General features: G+C 56.5%; 1 protein-coding gene and 1 long non-coding RNA gene across 11 annotated transcripts; one reads left to right on the forward strand and one right to left on the reverse strand.

Moving 5' to 3' along the window:
- Window positions 1–242: 242 nt before the first annotated feature.
- AIFM3 (AIF family member 3) lies at window positions 243–15,274 on the reverse strand. 10 transcript variants are annotated; one of them, XM_086682330.1, is made up of 22 exons: window positions 14,798–14,936; window positions 13,204–14,002; window positions 12,586–12,754; window positions 8,217–8,430; window positions 7,859–7,968; window positions 7,533–7,642; window positions 7,393–7,437; window positions 7,068–7,164; window positions 6,879–6,991; window positions 6,501–6,587; window positions 5,977–6,068; window positions 5,738–5,868; window positions 5,531–5,646; window positions 5,346–5,417; window positions 5,206–5,269; window positions 4,538–4,614; window positions 4,305–4,422; window positions 2,537–2,635; window positions 2,178–2,253; window positions 1,523–1,627; window positions 838–858; window positions 243–610 (listed from the first exon to the last, which is right to left on the reverse strand). In XM_086682330.1, exons 3-22 carry the CDS (start codon window positions 12,614–12,616, stop codon window positions 571–573), a joined length of 1,818 nt encoding a protein of 605 aa, XP_086538456.1. In that variant the 5' UTR covers window positions 12,617–12,754; window positions 13,204–14,002; window positions 14,798–14,936; the 3' UTR covers window positions 243–570. The 10 variants fall into 10 exon arrangements, 9 of the variants coding, with proteins under 9 accessions (XP_086538456.1, XP_086538452.1, XP_086538453.1 ...); XM_086682326.1 differs by having other exon boundaries at window positions 7,393–7,446; XM_086682327.1 differs by lacking the exons at window positions 13,204–14,002; window positions 14,798–14,936 and adding an exon at window positions 15,207–15,274 and having other exon boundaries at window positions 7,393–7,446.
- On the forward strand, window positions 14,939–16,098 carry LOC147575457 (uncharacterized). The gene is made up of 3 exons (XR_015242410.1): window positions 14,939–15,171; window positions 15,586–15,689; window positions 15,869–16,098. It is a non-coding gene; the product is annotated as an uncharacterized LOC147575457 (long non-coding RNA).
- The last annotated feature ends 1,848 nt before the right edge of the window (window positions 16,099–17,946 follow it).

Here is a 17,946-nt window from a genome sequence, read left to right on the forward strand (position 1 = left end):
AGCTGCCTCTGACCCCTGAAGAAGCACTTCCCATCTCAAACCTTTGGCATGTGCTGTCCCTTCTACCTGGAGTGCCATTCTTTGAAAATCCAGATCCAACACACTGGTTAGAGAAGCTTTTCCTAACCTTAGGGGTAGCATCAGTTGCTACCTCCTCTGAGTGCTCATAGGCCAAACTTCCTTGGTGTGGTTGTGCTTTCTCCATGAGTATCTGTCCGATTACAATGGAAGTCACACAGATATGCAAACGTGTGCGTTTTAATTTTAAGATAATATCTAATATGTTGCAGGGTCCTGTAGGGAACCAGTCTCAAGAAAGGGAGAAGAGGACAAGCCTGTCCTGCCTCCATTGTCAGCCATCAGTGGCAGCTGAGGCCTTGGGGGGTAAGCATCTCCTGGAGGCAGCAGAAGCCTCTCTGGAGGTGAGCCAGGAAACCGAAGGCAAGCACTGGGAAGGCTCAGGTTCTGCCCTGGGGGATCCTGGGAAATTGGAGGTTGGCACCTGCCCCCAAGGCTTGGCCTCTGTCCCTGGTGCCCCAGCGTGCCTGCCCAAGTCTGCTGCATGCGAGCTCAGGATCCTTTCCCTGTGAGCCAGGACATGTCGCCGGTCCTGCAGGAATGAGGGGAGGAGGAGTCAGGGTAGAAGACAGAGGGTTCCCCACTTGGCACCATGAACAGCTGATCACTGAGGACAGCAGGGGGCCTGCTCTGTGCCAGGCCCTGGTGCCCAGCAGGAATGGGTACTTAGGCATAGAGGGAAAGACCATGGGGTACAGGCTCTGGGCTTAGGTGGGAAAGGCTCAGAATGGTCAACAGGAAGGACAGAGAACCACGTACTTGCTGTGCAGCACAAACAGCCTTTTCGAAGGCAAGAGAGAGAGAGATAGAGAGAAGGCCAGGAAGAGAGCATGTCATTCATCATGTTCCCTCTTGGTTCTCCATTGTTTCCAGCCTGAGGCCTACCCCTGTCCCGTGGCCTCCAGGATTTCCCCAGTCCCTGGGCAGGGGGAGGGGGCCTCTCTGCAGGCAGTTTAAGCCTACAGGGTGACTCCCATTGGCACCAGCCTGGGGTGAGGGGAATAGCTGACATCCAGTGTCTCCCAGACACCAAAAAAACCACCCAACAACTCTATGTAGGGTGTCCCCAGAGGCATCACTAGCTGCCTTTACCCCCCTAGCTTCTGCCAGTCTCAGTACAACCATGTCCTGTTGGGTGTCCCATGCCAGGTAACTGCCTAAGCAATGGCTTTGACCAAGGGCTTTGACCCCTCCCCACAGCACTGGGCCTGCCCTGGGACAACAGCTTTTTCCCCTTCTGTCCCCCAAGAACACAAATAACCAGCCCATTCACAAAGCACAACCCTTGTCCCAACCACCCCATAGTCCTGATGCTCCATAGACTGATGTGGACCAAGAATAGAGGGAAGGCTCTGTAGGGCTATGGGGGTGGCTGGCTACCAAGGACCAGTCCCTTAGGGGACCTCCTCCCCCCCCCCCCCATATCTCTGAAGCCCACACTCACTCCACCTCCCGCTTCCGGATGGCACGGCCTGAGGCTAGCACCTCAGCCACCTTGGACACGATTGGATCGTAATTCATGCTGGCCACAGCAATCACCTCATCGCCTCTGCAGGGACAGAGTAACTGAGCCTGAGGACTGCCCAGCAGTGGCCTCTCTTCTTAGAGACCCTGATGTACTCCTCTTCAACTGGGGCCCAGGGAGTGATCTTACCCAGGACAACAGAAATATTCTGAGCACCCAGCCCTCCCTGCTTTGCTTGGCCCAGCATGGGCTTTAGGATCCTGCCAGAGGCCCACTGAGGTTCCAGTCTTTCTCCTCAGTGGAGTTCAGAGCTGAGCTCCAGTCCTGGGATCACCACTCTCTCTCTCTACCTGTGTGATTTTCCTCAGCGTCAAAGCAGGAGTCAACACCCACCTCAAATTGCTGTCCTGAAGATAAAATGTCCTGTCTCAGTGCGTGGCTGCTGGAGTTATTACTGCCCCACCTCCTCACATTCCCTTGGTGGGTCTCCTGCCTAGCTGCCTCCCTTGGCCACTTGGTCCATCTTTCAGGTAAGTCCCCTCCTCTGGAGCAGAGCTCCTCTGGGATGAGTTCCCTTTCCCGACCGAGCTCCCGCTGCTTCGGCGGCTGCCACGTTCCACCCAGTTGCTCTCACTTGGTGTAAAAAGCCACGAACTTGAGCTCTTCCAGATCCCCCTGGATGATGACGTCGTCGAAGCCTTCTCCGTACCCTGTGGGCCGTACAGGAGGGGATGGGGCTCCCCCGGGTCAGCGTCCTGTGGCCTCTTAAATCCCCCCTGAATACCCCACCAGGCCTTGCTCCCTTTGTCCTTTTAGGTGGTCCTTTTAGTCCACCCCTAATCAGTTTTCACTCTTCCTACAGCTGACGCGGCCCCGCCCCTAGGATGCTCATAGCCCCGCCCTAACTTCCAAGCTCCACCTCTGCGCTCCGCACACACCTTAGCCACACCCCTAAACGCACTTGGCCCCGCCCCTGCCCGGGCCATCTGTTACCAGCGTAGCGCAGGCTCTTGCCAAACATGGCTGTCCACAGGTAGGGCACGGTGCTGATCTCCGCCTCCTGCGCCAGCATATTCTGGGCCGCCACGCGCCCTGTAAGACTCAGGGTCATGAGATCCCCGACCCTAGCCCCGGCCACCCCTACACTGCCTGCCGGGGCTCTCTGGGGACCTCTGACATGTGGAGCTACTCCTCCTTGCTTTCCCAGAGGTGAACAGGTGCATCATGGCTCAGCCCATTGCCCACACTCAATTGCAGAGGAGACACCTGGCTCAAAGCCAGTCACTTAGATTGCTTCTCGAGAGAATTTGAATGAAGTGCCCCACATCTAGAAGGTCTGTTTCCTGGCGTTGTTGGGCTGCCTCCATTTCAGGTGTGCACCCAGACAATAATCGGACACATCAGGTCTGAAGAATGGGACACAAGTGCCCAGGGAAGTAGGGATAACAGCCACACCCAGGGCCCCAGAGAATAGCGTGGGTGGCTTCCCAGTTCATATTCCCAGGCCCCACTGGACCCTGTAGTTGGAGGGCTATGAGAGCCTCCTAGACCCTCCCAGTTAAACCTTAATTGTACTTGGCTGATGAGTGGTCTTTGGTTCCTCAAAACCAGCACCAACTTGGGGCGCCTGGGTGGCGCAGTCGGTTAAGCGTCCGACTTCAGCCAGGTCACGATCTCACGGTCCGTGAGTTTGAGCCCCGCGTCAGGCTCTGGGCTGATGGCTCCGAGCCTGGAGCCTGTTTCCGATTCTGTGTCTCCCTCTCTCTCTGCCCCTCCCCCGTTCATGCTCTGTCTCTCTCTGTCCCAAAAATAAATAAAAAATGTTGAAAAAAAAAATTAAAAAAAAAAACAAAAAAAAACCCAGCACCAACTTTAGACCTTGAACCTGAGCAGATATTGGTACCAGGAGTGGGATTTCAGGCAGCAGATGCTCAGATAATGTGAAGTGAGAGAGGAGAGGTGAGTGCAGGGAGTCTGGTGGTCCTCCCCACGAGGCAGCTAACTTGCTTGTACCTACATCTTAGGGACTCAGACCAGGTGTTCACAGTAAATGAGGCTTCAGGGGCATGGTGACCACCAAGTGTGTGTGTGTGTGTGTGTGGTGGGGGAGCTATTCCTCATAGAGCACGACAGTTCTCCACTGAGCCCAAATTTCCAGGCCCAAATGGCTGCCTCCCAGGGGCCTGCATGAAACAACTGTGTTCACAGAGCCAGTTGAGTGGCCCAAGGGAGACAGAAGCACTGAGTGGGAAGGTGGCCCGTGTCTTACTAAATCCCTTTCTCTCTCCCTGGGTGACTGCACAGGTTGGTGAGGATGAAAGGAAAGGAGGGGCTGGTGGAAGGATGGGGTGGGACACTGTGGCTAGTTGGGTGGGGTGTCCTGAGGGCACTGGAGGGGCATCTGTGGATGGGCCACAGGGCTTGCTCTGTCAGGTAGCTTTTTTTTTTTTTTTTTTTAAGTCAGTTTCATGCCCAGTGAGGAGCTTAACATGGTGCTTGAACTCACAACCCTGAGATCAACACCCTGAGATCAAGAACTGAGCTGAAATCAAGAGTCAGATGCTTAACTGACTGAGCCACCCAGGCTCCCTGTCATCTGGCTTGATCACCTGGAGGAGGCTCCCAGACAGGCCACCACAAAACCTTGAATGTCTAACCCAGAGACTGGGACCCAAGGCCAGCAACTGAGGAGTGGGCCTGGGGGAAGCTGAGACCCTGGGACATCCTCCCATCCCCCATCCTGCCACAGGGCTGGCCATACCCTGGGCATGAGCCATCTGCCAATGTGGGATGTTCACTTTCCGATTGTTTCTCCAGGCGAGGGGGAAAGTGACAGCATCGCCAGCTGCAAACACGCCCGGAACGTTCGTCTGCATCATCTGTGGGGAGAGGGCCCAGGGCTCTGTGGGTGGCACAGCGGCCTTGACTTGGACATGCCACTACCCCCGGCCCAGCACCCTGCCTGCCCCCGCCACCACCATCCCCCAGCCCCACCTTGTTGACAGGGATGAAGCCTCGGGAATCCAGATTGATGCTGCTCTGCCTCAGGAAGCCCGTGGCAGGCACCGCACCTGACAAGACAGGGGCCACCATGTCCATTCCCTGGTCCCTCCCTTCTCCCACCTCATTGTCCTCCATGACCCATACCCTTCACTCACCACAATTCAGCCCCAGACCATTCATCCAATGGGCTGCCCATCCTGCAGCCTTCATGCATCCTGTCCCCTCTGCCTGGACCCTCACAGACCCTGTGCCTCCCATGAGGCCTCATGTATCACCTCCTCTGAGAAATTCCATGAAGCCCCTGGTAGGGTCAGCATGCCATACCTTCCCAGCCCCTAGGCTGCCACCTCCCAGCTCTGTCCTTTCCCAAACTGGCACCTCAACTGGAGCAGTTTGAGGCTTGTTTGTGTTCTGCAGCCCACATGGGGCAGGCTGTGGAGTCGAGTATTTGTGGGCAGCAGTCACTGGGAGCATCCTCCATGCCAAGCCCTGGCTAAATGTGGAACACCCATTCCCTGATAGCCTGGTGAAGTGGGTATGGTTGGGGTACCCATTTTACAGATGTGAAAACCCAGGCCCAGGGAGGGGAAGAGACTGGCCCAAGGTCATTCTGGAGCATGTGCAGGTGCTCACTTGCACCTGCCTGCCCACTCACTCACCAATGCCCACAACACAGACGTCAGCCCGCACAACCTTGCTGCTCTTCAGCACGACTTCCTTCAGCTGTGGGGAGGGGGTGGGTTAGCAGGTAGGCCCAGCTCCTGGGAACACGGGAGAAGGGGCAGGAAGAAGGGCCCACCTTTCCCTCCTGGGCCCGCAGCTCAGACACCTCTGTCTGCATGTAGAACTTGACCCGGTTGTTCTCAAACATCTGTCAGGGAAGGTGGGCAAGAAGGCCATGGATGAGAGCATAGCCAGGGGCTGGGCTGGGCTGGGTGCCTGGAGTTCTGACAGCCCAGGTGCCGAGAGTCAGAGTGGGCTTACTTTCATGAGGGCACGACCGACACGTTCCCCCAAAAATCTCCTGAAGGGCGTCTCCTCCAGCTCCACCACGGACACTGAGTGGGCCTTTTCAGTCAGATAAGCAGCCACCTCCATCCCTAAGGGGTGGTGCATGGTAGTCTAGCACCCTGCACCCTGGGACCAGCCATGACAGCCTGACCACTGCCCCCACCAGCCCTGGCTGCTCACCCAGGAAGCCAGCTCCCACGACCACTGCGTTGCGGCCCCGGGCTAGCCTCACCACACGATTGGCATCTTCAGGTGTCCGGATGGTGAACACGTTCTCCACCTCTTTGCCTTTGCAGCTCAGCATCTTAGGGCTGAGATGTGGCCAGCATCAGTGAGGGGCTCCCGGCACCCAATCCCTCGCATGCTGGCTGGTGCCCTGCCAAGTGCCAACAGGGTACAAGGGGGAGACACCCTCCTACCTGCTCCCTGGTGCGAGAAGCAGCTTGCTGTACTCCAGCTTGAAGCCATCCTTGAACACAACCTTCTTGTTTCTCACATCCACCGTAACCACCTGCAACCCCCGCCGGGCAGAGTGTGGGCCTGGCCATGGACTTGGGCCTGGCTGCCCCTCCAAGCTCCTGCCAGACCCTCTGAACAGGAGGTTCCACAGGCACTGTTCCTGCCACCTGGATGGTCCTCTTTCCCTCACCTGGCTTCTCCTTACTGTTTAAGGTTCTGACATCACCTTCCCCTCAAAGCCATCCTTATGCTCTCCGGCTCCAGCTCTGAACAGATTTCTGCATGTGCCCACAATCCTGACTGGAAGAATATCCAGTGCTGCCTTCCAGGCCTGGAGCACCCCTGAGAGGGCCTAGACATCAGGGCCAAGAGGGCAGAACACCTCCCCCCACCACACACACCTCCAGGGGCCTGCATGTCCTCACATCATTTGTGGTTCTCACTAAGTCTTCCCCAGACTTGTTTCTTAGTCTTGGCCCCATACCTGGGCCTCGGTGAGCACCTCGATGCCATAGGCTCGAAAGAACTCCTTGGGCCTCAGGGCCAGCTGCTCAGGCTGTGCATCCAGGGACTGCAGGAGATAGCTATCTTGAGATAAGGCCAGGTGGCCAGTGTTCCATTTTGCAATGGAGGACCCGATGCCTAGGGAGGGTAGGGCTGGGCCCAGGTCACAAAGGGGCTGCAGAATGGAATTCACCAAACCCACATCTTTATAGGGTACCACAGACAGGCCTGGCCTGAGCAGAGAGGCAGCTGGTCAGACCCCCAAGGGGTGACAAGCAAGGCGCTGAGAGGGCCTGACTGTGCCCAGAGAGCTAGGGGTCTGGGGCCTGCCTGGGCTCCCATTTGCCCCTCCTCCCACCTTGCTGAGCTTAGGCCGGTCATAGGGGAGGTGCCGGTCCAGTGTGCACAAGACGATCCTGTCTGAGAACCCCTCCTGCCGCAGTGTCTCTGCACATACCAAGCCAGCTGCACCTGAGGGGATGGTGCTGTGGGTTAAGGGACCACCTCTCCCCCACCCTGCCCTACCCCTCATAACCTCACCACCAACCTGCGCCTACAATCAGCACGTTGGTGCTGCTGCTGTGGCCAGCACTTGGAGAGATACACTTGGCCATCACTTTGGTTCTTCGCTGTAGCTGCAAGGCCTGGGGATGTCCGGAGAGCAAGAGGCAGCTGGGAGCTAGAGTCATGGAATGGCATCCTCCCTATGCCATCATCCCAGCAGGCCAGGTCCTGCTGCTGCAGTCCAGCCTCATCCCCACTGCACAGTTTTCACTCTGTCCCCAGCCACAGGGCCTTTGCACATGCTGATCCCTGGGCCAAGATGCCCTCCTCACTTCTCCTTTTTGCCTGAGCCCAAGCCACGCCCTCACCTGCTTACTGGCTCGGACGTACACCTTCTCCTTCTCAATCTTCACCTGCAAGGGCTGTGTTGCTCAGGACCAGGTTTTGGGGGGCTCCATCCCCTGCCCTGCACCCCCAGGCTCCCACCCTACTGCCCCCCTGGCCCCACCTGGAATTTGTGCAGACTGTCCAGGCCAGGGAAATCCTCTAGGTCACCGGTGCCGATGTTGAAGCAGGCACCATGCCAGGGGCAGCGCACCCGGCCACGGGACAGCACACCTAAGGGAAGCAGTGCTGGGCTGGGGCCACAGGCAACAGCTCCCCTCCCCTGCGTTCCAGCAGCTGCTCGCCCCTCCCCACAGCTCAGGAGACCCCCACTAATAGATGAGACCCTGGAGGTCCAGGGAAGAGCCAAGCCAGCCTGTGATGGTGCAGTGGCCAAGCACCCTTCAGGGAGGTCCCACCCCACCTCCTGTGTGTACTGGGACAGCTCACCTTTCACCAGGGGTGCACCATAGTGTGGACACTTGTGGCCCAGAGCGTGGAACTCCCCGTTGTCCTTCACCAGCAACACTTTCCCCCAGCCCAGCTCTACTTCCCGCATCCTGGGGAGGGGCTGCACTCAGACATCAGGCCAGACACCAGGCACCACCTCTGGTGGGCACCTCTTCCCAGAGTCTAGCTTTCTGGGGAGCAGGCCCAGACCAGGAGAGGCCACACTGGTGGTGGCTGGCGCAGGTGCTCGTCAAGGGCTCCCTCCAGGCCTCCCAGCCCACCCCATCCATGGCCTGCACCATGCCTTCCCATCTTGGGCCCTCTGACTGCTCCCTGCCCCACTAGACCCAGCACCCACTGGCCATTCTCAAGGTCCTTGACATGGCAGATGGCGGCCTCCACACAGTCCTGAGCACCAGGGTACGGGTGAGGGGCAGGCAGGCGTTCCTCAGTGTGGAAGTGGCGGGCTGTGCCATTGCCCTGGTAGGCCCGAGGGCTGCCCTTCCCGCTGGCTGACAGCTCCTCCTTGCCCCGCTCCTTCTCAGGCAGCACCACCTCGATCTTGAGCTCCACTGTAGGGTAGACAGGGCAGCACTGTGAGTTTCCAGCCCTGCCCACCTCCTTGCCCACGCCACAGGCTCTGGGCAGGCTGGTCCCTTTGAGTTTGAGTTCTCTCCTGTGCCTCCACCTCTCCAGAAAGCCATCTGCAACATCAGCAAAGAGCCTTAAAACAGGCAAGAAGCAGGGGCACCTGGTTGGCTTAGTTGGTTAATTACCCGACTCTTAATCTCGGCTCAGGTCATGATCTCACAGTTCATGAGTTCGAGCCCACGCTCACAGTTCATAAGTGCTGAGCTTGCTTGGGATTCTCTCTCTCTCCCTCCCTCTCGTTCTCCCTCCCTCTCTCTGACCCTCCCTCGCTCAGGAGCAAGCACAATCGTGTGTGCACGCCTGCACGCGTGCTCTCTCTCTAAATAAATAAACTTAAATTTTTTTTTTTCATTAAAAAAAAAAAAAAAAAACAGGCTCGAAGCAGAACAGAGGCAGCAGGAGGTGAGCTGGGTTGGCTTGATTTCATTCCTGCATGTTTTCTTTTTCAGTAACAAATTAGTGAGGGGCCCACAAATGGAGCTCCTTTGACCCTGAAATTGCCTTTTCTCTAAGAATTTATGTGGGGGGGCCTGAATCCTGCTCTGATTCCAACTGCACGGTCCCTGATGGAGAAGGACATCCCTAAAGGATCAGGGGCATGTTTAGGGTCTGACTCCAGGGAGAACAGGGCGTTCAAACCTGGGTATGGCTCATTTTCCAGCCAGTGAATCTGGGTAATGGGAAACCAAGGCTTTGTTGTTCTGTTTGCAATGTTCCCATAGGTTTGAGATTTTTTTTTTAATTAAAAAAAAAAGTGTACACACTGTATTTTCAACTTCTTAAAATAGCTATGCTCACCAGTTTAAGAATCCATCATTTGCCAAGCACTGGTTTTTCAACACCTTCATGTGCAAGGGTGTGGGGCCTTGGGGGTGAACTGTACCCAAAGGGGTGGGTGCACAGGGACTGTACAGAGGGGCGTAGGGCCCACCTTGAAGCTTCTGTGGGGCAGATGCTTCCCCAGAGTGCCCGTGGCGACTACTCTAAGCAGTCAGTTAGCCGGAGACTGTCATTTTGTTCTGTATATTTCTCTGCATTTTCTAAATTCCCTACAATGTGCCTGGGGTATTTTTCTAATTAGAAGGAAACAATAAACAGAATTTTTAGCAGCAATAATCTGGCCTCCTGGGCTGAGTGATGGAAGCTAAGCCCCTGGCACAGCATGGGCCCAATGAGGAAGCAGGAGTCCAAGGAGTCCCAAGTCCCAAGGCACCAGAGCCTCCAGCCCTCTCCCCTTTTCACCTCTTCTCCCCTCCACCCCAGACCTGACACTCCAGAAATAAACAGAGTCACACCTCTGGGCCTTTGCCTAGGCAGTTCCTTGGTCTGGGTTGCCATTCTTCCCTGCCCTGGCTCACTGCTGCCCATCCACTTGAACAGCTCAGGTGATGCCTCCTCTGGCTGCCCACTCCCTGCGTGTCCCTCCTCTCTTGCAGAGCTAATCCCCCACTGGCTTGAAGCCTGGGAAGGTAGAACCCCTCCCCCTCCTTATCCTCAAGTCCCAGCCCCTAGCCTGGCTCAGGCGTGGGAGGGGAGGGAAGGGGAAGGGGGGTGGTTGAGGTCCCTCCATGATTCCAGCTGGGCAGGAAGGGAGCACACCACCAAGCTGAAGCTGTTGTATCAGGTGGGAGAAGGGGGAGGGGGGCGGGTTTAGGGTGGGGTAGTTTCTGTGCCTCCATTTCCATACTTTATGTAATAATGTTAGAATGTTTTGAGAAGAATCAAAAAGGAAAATACTCCTGGACTCAGCTGACACCAGCTATGTGAACTGTAGAGAGGGAGCTCACAGGAACTGCCTGGCAGGGGCCCAGATAACAACCAAGCCAGGCTGTTTTCATCCTCCACCTCCTTCCAGAAGGCTCCAAGGAGCTCGCTGACGCAGTCTAATGGGAAGCCATTAAGTCAGGAACAGTAGTGTAAAGGTGGATGGAGAGGGTGTCTCTGCTCACCCATAGAGCCAGATCAACCCTAGCAAATGATTCCCAGGTGCCCATGTGACCATGGGCTCCTGCCTTAGCCCCTTTGGACTGCAGATGCCTTCATTATAAAACAGAGAACAGTGCCTACCTCTTTGGTGATAGTCAATGCTGAAGGATTTAATATATGTAACCCAGAGCAGAAGCTCAACAGATAAAGCTGGGTAGTAGCATTTTATTGGTGAGCTCTGAGCTTCCTGACAGCCATGGCAAAAAGGGAAAGCTGTTAGGTAGCACTTGTGTCCTATTAAAAGGCAAGTGACCAGATGCCAAGAGAGCTGCACTTCCTCCTAGTTCTGAGCTTAGTGTGGGTCTGGCCTGGAATACTTCCTATCAGGAACACAGAGCCAATGGAACACAAGGAATACAGAGTGAGCTCAGGAAATGTGTGCTGATGTTCTCCAAGTCAGAGTCAAGCAAGATAGAAGGTGAAGAATTTGCACAAAGACCTTGGGCTTGCTGTGGTCTCCCTATAGCCCCTGCTGACCCCAGCTGAACTTCTATGGCCCAAATGCTCTCACTCCCACACCCTGAAATTCCCTGAGCCTCACCCCTGACCTGCCCAGTGTTGAGTGCCTGGGGTCTAAAATCGTGCCCTTCTGCCATAGCTCCACAGGGGAGTCCTGGAAGCAGGGAACCTAGCTCCTAAAAGAGGGGATAGTAACATTCTGCACAGCCTCCTGTGTGCCAGGCCCTGTGCTAAGCGCAATAGTCTGCATGAGGGGGTGGAGGTGGGGGGCAAAACGGTTAGCCCCACTTACACATGAGAACACAGCAGCACAGAGAGGTGAAGTCACCTCCCCAAGGCCACACAGCCAGGAAGGGGCAGGGCTGAATTTAGGCTCAAGAATGCAAGTTCTTACCACTGCCTCTAGGGTGGTGAGAATGGCCAGCTCCTGAACTGGGAGCTTGGGGCCAGGGGCCTCAGGTAGGCCAGCCTGTTGAGGCCCTTTACAAGAAACTGCAGATGGCACCCTCTGCTTTTGGCTTCCTGCCAGCCCAGTAGTCCTATAGGAGCCGGATTTGGGACCAGCTAGCATTTTTCTACCCACTTCGGATGGAGGAAGGCTGAGGTCAAGACAGTGGACATCATTTGCTCAAGTCATACATGGAAGCAGGAAGGGTGGTAGGATCAGGCCCAGGGCTGGGTACCCACAGCATAGGCATGGGGGGAGGGAGAGCTGGCTCCTGAGGCAGATGAATGGGGTGTTCCTCTGCCTGGCAGGGCATCAAAGGTCTCCTCTTGCCCCAAGTTCTCCCTCAGACCCAGGAAAGGGAGAATAGGCTCATGTGTTCCAAGGTAATGGAGCTGATGGGTATCAGGTAAGGGGAGCTGGGGCGAGCTGGTTGGGGCAGGGTGGCCTGGGTGGCAGGTGGGCGGGGGCACTGACTAGACACTAGAGAAGCCAGTAACATGCCTCCATTCTTTTGCCTTCCTGAGTGTTGTGAAGAGAGAAGAGGGAAAATAGGGGCTGGAGAGAGAGCCCAACAGACAGGGGTCTCCATGGAGAGCAGACCTGGGCCTCCCTTAGCATCTGTGAGGCCCCCACCTCTGGCCAGAACTTCTTGGGCCAGGCAGGGCAGGATTTCATGCACAAATGGGGAAATTCGGCCCAAGGTCACACAGGACATCAGAAGAGGTGAACACTCCACCCTCATGGCAACTTTGAGAGATCAGGCTCATTTTGTAGAGAGGGAAACTGAGGCTCAGAGAGGTAACTTGCATGCCCTGGGTCACATAGTGGCTGAGGATGTCCTCAGAGTCCCTCTTCCCCAACCCTAGGGGACACTGCCCCCCTCCCCTCCCCCAGGGCAGGAGGAACGGGTAACTTCTACTTTTCAAGAAAGATTCAGCTGCTATTCCCACCACAAACACCCAAATCCCCAAATAAAGAGGGGGACCCATTGGAGGGGATCCAAGAGAATGGCTCCAAGCCCCCACTCCCTCCAGCCTTCAGGGAATTAACATTCGGAGCCGGCTGCCGCCTGGCCTGACCTACTTCAGAGGCAGAGGGGGGAGGGGGAGGAGGAAGGATGTGGCTGGAGAAGGGAGGAGGGAGGAGGAGGGAGGGGAGAACGAGGCAAGAAGAAAGGAGGTACCTGGCTTGGGCTTGGAGAAGCACCCACCCATGGTGAGTGGCCCACAGATGAGTGGGGGGCAGGTGCACAGATGGCTGTGGGAGTCCTAGGGTGCCCCCGGTGGGGCTGGACCCCCTGTGGCCCTTAAAGATGCTGGAGCTGCCATCCCAGCAGGAGCTGCCTCCAGGACCTGCAGGGGAGACAGAGGCATCTGTAGGGACCAGGGCTTTGATGGGGAATGTGAGTAGAGATACAGAGAGATAGAGACAGACTAGGGGAGGGGCTTCTGGAGGACAAGCACATTTGAGCTAGGAACCATGTAGGGGACCTTGGTGGCACCTCCCCTTTGAGGCCTCACTCTCCCCTCCCATCTTTGCTGTGCCTACTGCCTGGGGAGCCCCTCTGCTCCAACCTCAGCCATTCTTTTGGCGTAGCTGCCTTGTCCAGTAAATCCTGATTTCTGCAACCCACTCAAAATCCAGCAGCTAGGGAGGCCACAATGCCTGGGGTCAAACCCCAGGGCATCTTGGGCAGATCAGAGCCTTCCTGGTCCAGGGGTTTCTCTTTCCTGCAGTGGGGGTAATGTTTAGTTTTCTCAGGCCCTGGCCCCCACCCAGCTGGCAGCCCCTGGATACCCACCTCCTCCAGGGACAGCCACAGCTTCTTCTTCCTGGCCCAGCCCAGAGGTGGACCGGCCCTGGAAGGCAGGGCGTGGGGTGGGGCAGGGGTCCAAGAGGCTGCCCAGCCTCTACTCCTCCTCCTAGTGTGAGTTAGGCCAGGAGAGACTGGGGGCGCACGTCAGGGGGTGGGGTGGGGGTGGGCTGGGCCAGGCTACTTGTCCCCAGGGAAACCCAGCTCCATGGTGAATAGAAGTGGGCGGCCAGCCCAGGCCTGATGGGGTTGGGGGAAAGGGAGGCCAGGCACACAGCCCAGGCCCAGCAGTCATGAGCTCCCACCCTGTGCACCTCCCCCCTTCACAAATGTCCTCCAGGCCTACGGTGCTGAGATCACATCCAACAGCAGATGAGGAAACTGAGGGGCCAGGGGCTTGCCAAGGTCAGGCAGCAGGCAGGGCCATCCGGGTGGCCTCCCACTTCCCTCCCACCTTGGTTAGTTTCAAGATAGGAGGGGACCCAGGAAGCCCCCATATCACCCTGCAAGCCACAAAGCCATGGGGAGAGGTCACCTGGTCAGCAAAGAGATCCCTGCAGCCAAAGTCCTCAAGGCCACAGGGTGGGCCTTCTGGAAGATTCAGCTTACAGACTGGACTTTGGAAGGCCTGGGACAAAGCTGCCCTGTTTACAAATGATCTTCCCCCAGTCCATCCAACTGTCATCCTTTCTGTTTTCCCTGGAAGTTCTTCCTGAAGTCTAACTGGAGGTGGGGCTGGCACCTATTTGGTCTTGCCCAGATCCCTGCAAGGGCTTTGAGTGGGTGCCTGAGAGCAAGGGGGGCAAGAAGACAGGAGGAAAAGTTGGGAAGGACAATCTACTGCCTGGCATCTGATGTAACCTGCACTAGAGGCACCCATTACAATTCAGGAGGTGGTGGTACTTAAAGGTCACCTGGGCATACCGATGCCCTTTAACCCTCTCATCACCAAGGCAAGTCTGTTAAGATTTGGCTACCACCTGCCCCACCTGTCCCCTCCCTGGGCACAAGGGGGCCCCTCCCCAGATCCTGGCTTCTCCTCTGGCTCAGCCATACCTACCTCCTTCCTGCCTGGCCTAGGCTTCATCTGCTGGGCCACAGATGTCAGAAAAGGTGGAACTTTCACTTGCTGCCAGTTACCTGTCTAGGCTGTTTCTCCCTTCCCAGGTGCCCAGGTGTCTCAGATCCTCCAGAGCCTTGGGCCTGGAAACAGACTTGCTGGGGATTGAACCTTCCGCAGGCCTACCTTGTGCAGGCTGGCTTGGAGCCCTGCTGCCTCAAGGGCAAAGGTTCTTGCAGCAGGAGGGGGCCCTGCACCCCCCCCCCACCCCCCCCCACCCCCCCCCCCGCCAAGATTTTGTGGAGTGCTGTCCCTTGCCTACAAACTACCCAATGCTGAAAAGTTGTAACAGTGCCCAAGTGCTAACTATCCACCAGGAGCCTGTGTCCTGGTTCACAGGGACACCACCCTCCCCTAAGCCAGTGCAGGCTAGACAGAAACAGCAGTGGGGAGGTTGCTGTCCAGTTGGGGCCCTCAGTGCCTTCCAGCGTTCCTTGGGATGGAATTCAAGTTTGCCCTCACCTGCTCCCCTGCCGGGCTCAGGCGCAAAACTCCCGTGCACTCTCCCTGCCTTTGCACGTGCAGTTCCCTCTATCTGGGAAGATCTTTCCTGCAGCCTTCCCGCTGGTCCAGCTGCCCTCACCAAACCGGACGGCCCAGGAAGGGGGACGGGTACACCGCAGGGCCCCGCGGCAAGCGAGGAAGGGCCTGGCGGGGGAGGAGAGAAGGAACAGAGGCGCTCCAGCCTCCAGCATGTCTCTTCTCCCCGACTGCCGACCTCAGCCCCCAACGCGCCGGCCCGGGGTCCAAGATCTGAGAGCGCGCGCGAGCTAGCCCAGGTCGCGGGGACTGTGGAGCCGGGACCCGGCAGCCGAGCCGGGACAGCGGGGACAGAGGTCTGGGGCCTGGGGTCCCCAGGGCGGGCACTCACCTGGGTTCGGCGCGGGCCTCCGTTCTGGAGCCGCTCGGGGCCGCGGCCGCCTGGGGGGGAGGGGGAAGGTGGGGGGGAGGAGCGGGCGGGGGCGGGGCCGGCGCTGCGGCGACACTGCGGCCGGGAAGCCCGCGGCGCCCAGCACCGCCCCGCCGGGTCCCTGCTGGTAGTTGGGGGTCGGTTCCAGGTCAGGGGTCAGGCCGGTGGCTTCAGAGTCCTCACAGAGGGTCGCGGGGTATGGGGAGGCATTCGGGGGCCCTTCTGGCCATGGACGCCGCCGGCGGGGTTTGGGTTCCCAGGGATCCTCTGGACCTTAGAGGGGCGCATAGCTGGGCAGCGCACCGGATCTGATTCTTGCTTCTTTTCTTTCTTTCCTAAGTCTTCGAATCGTGGGCAGCGGAGTGACGTGGGGAGTGGGAGTTGAATCACCCGGAGTAAGCTCCCCAAGAAGGAAAATCCAAATCACTTCCCACTACCCCATAGGTAACCTGACTCCCTTGGGAGGCTCAGTCTCCTTGGTCTGCCTTCTCCCTACACTTAATACGGTCTATTTTAAATTATATTCTATTACATTTTCTTTTTCCCATCTGTCATTATATCAGGAGAACTTCCTGGATTCCTATAAATCATAATGCCCCCTGATGGTATGTCCCCTCTTCCAGGAAGCCCTCCCTGACCAGCCTCCCCAGACTGGGACTTGATCAGGCCCTGATATCCTGGCTCCTGGTTACCCCTGTTTCACTGTCCTGACTGTCCTGATCTTCGCATTGTGTTCAGGTAGAGCTTGTACCTCTCGCAAACTGGAACTCAGTGACTATGTGGGAAATGAATGAATGACAATTTCTGGGGAAGTGATGTCACATCTATCATTAAACACATCAGGGCCCATCAACTCTGTGTCTTATTAGTGCTCCTTTAGTGGCTTGTGTTGGGTTCTCTTTTTTTTTTTTTTTTTTTTTTTTTTGCCACCTCTCCCCTTTTTGGACTTTGCTTTCCTGTAAGGACAAAAACAACAGCAGTAACAGTCACCTATGCCAGGCAGATACAGCCTTCAGAGAACGTCCTTTATTTATGTCCCACCCTGCCCAGGGGGACAAGCAACACTCTCCCTCATTTTACAGATGGGTGAATTCGGAAGGCTAAGTCTCACCCAGGGGCAGAACCAGGGCCTGCATGGGTCACACTTATGCAGGTGGGTGAGGGGCTGAGGCCTGGAGGAGAAATGTGGCAGGGCAAGACCATAACATCTGGCTTGGAAAATATCCAATGGGATGTTAGCAAAGAGGGAAATGGAACCCCAGGCTGAGATGTAGTAAGGTGACCTGAAGTGGCTGAGAGACCCCTAGACCCAGCAGACACCCCAAAGGCAGGGAGGGGGTTGCCAAGGTTTGAGAAGCGTGTGTGTGTGTGTGTAGGTGATCCCTGTCCAAGCCTGTCTCTGTTCTCCTTCCATCTACCAGCTCCTGTCAGTTTCTCCTGTTCCCCATTCCCCTCAGACTAGGGGCTGGACGCCAAGGTGTGTAGGGAGATCCTTTGGAACAGGAGATAGAGGCAATGTTGAACATTGGGATTGACACTGGCGCCCCCTGGAGGCAGGTCTGAGGGTCAGCAGAGCCTACCTGAGCTTTGGGGTTCTGAGGGCAGCCATGGGCTGAGACAGTAGAGGCCTCTTCCCTGCCAGACTTAGGTGGATTTCCAGATACAGAGACCTAAGTTTATCTAACTGACTCCCATGAAATACTGGGGGCTGATACAGCACAGCCAACGCTTGAGTTAAGGCCAGCTGTGCCCACAGCTACAGGGTGATTCATTCATATAGAAACAGAAGTTAGGGGATCCCCAGTTCGGGGAGCCTGAGACAAACCCCATATCCCAGGCTCATCCCTGACTTGCTGTAGCTACTGAAGCCTATCCTCCCCCCAGCCCGGTTGGTCTACACAGTGTGAACACCGTTCTGGGTTCTCTGACTGTGGAGGCCAGCTCCAGCTCCTATTGACCTCTTCAGCCCCACCATGGCCCTCCCCAAGCTGCTGGCTTGCTGCCAGGACTGTCCTGTTTCCAGGTTATGGGGTACCCAGTCCTAATTCTAGTCCTGCTGGAGGGAGAGAAAGGCCAGAAGGGTTTTACTAGGGGGTGGCAAGGACTGAGGACAGACAGGCCCTTAGGAGTTCAACAGAGAGGAGATGGGCATCCAGGCAGAAGGAATGTCCGGGGAAAGGCAAGGAGGTATGATGGCAAATTCTGGGGAATACAAAATGTGCCAGCCCAGCCTGGCTTGGGTGCTGAGTTCTGGGCAGGAGCATAGCATGGAGGTATGTTACAGGGCCCAAGAGCAGCTGGGTGAGGGGTTTTCATCCCATGTGTCTTCGGTAAAAAAACATACCAACAAGTAGGACTGGCACTGGATTGGAATGGGGCAGAGGGACCAGAAGGTCAGGAGGCACCTGGGGTGAGGATTGAGCCACAGTCAGCTTGAGGGCTGGAAGGTGGGCCATGCCCTTGTGGCCCTTACTTAGACCTGAAGATTTTCTATCATCAGAAGGATTGGCAACAACTTCCACACCCTCAGTGACAAATGTCCTGGTTTAAGCTACCTCAGCCACGTGGAGGAATACTGTTCAACCATAAAACGGGTCTACAATGGGTTTGGAAAAATGTTGTAAATATTTTCTTATACATCTCTGGTGAAAGTGTAAGTTACCCTACAGAGGGCAATTTGGCAACACCTCTAAAAACTGCA

Source organism: Puma concolor, chromosome D3 (assembly GCF_028749965.1).
Source record: "Puma concolor isolate L17-30 chromosome D3, mPumCon1.1.hap2, whole genome shotgun sequence".
Taxonomy (NCBI): domain Eukaryota; kingdom Metazoa; phylum Chordata; class Mammalia; order Carnivora; family Felidae; genus Puma; species Puma concolor.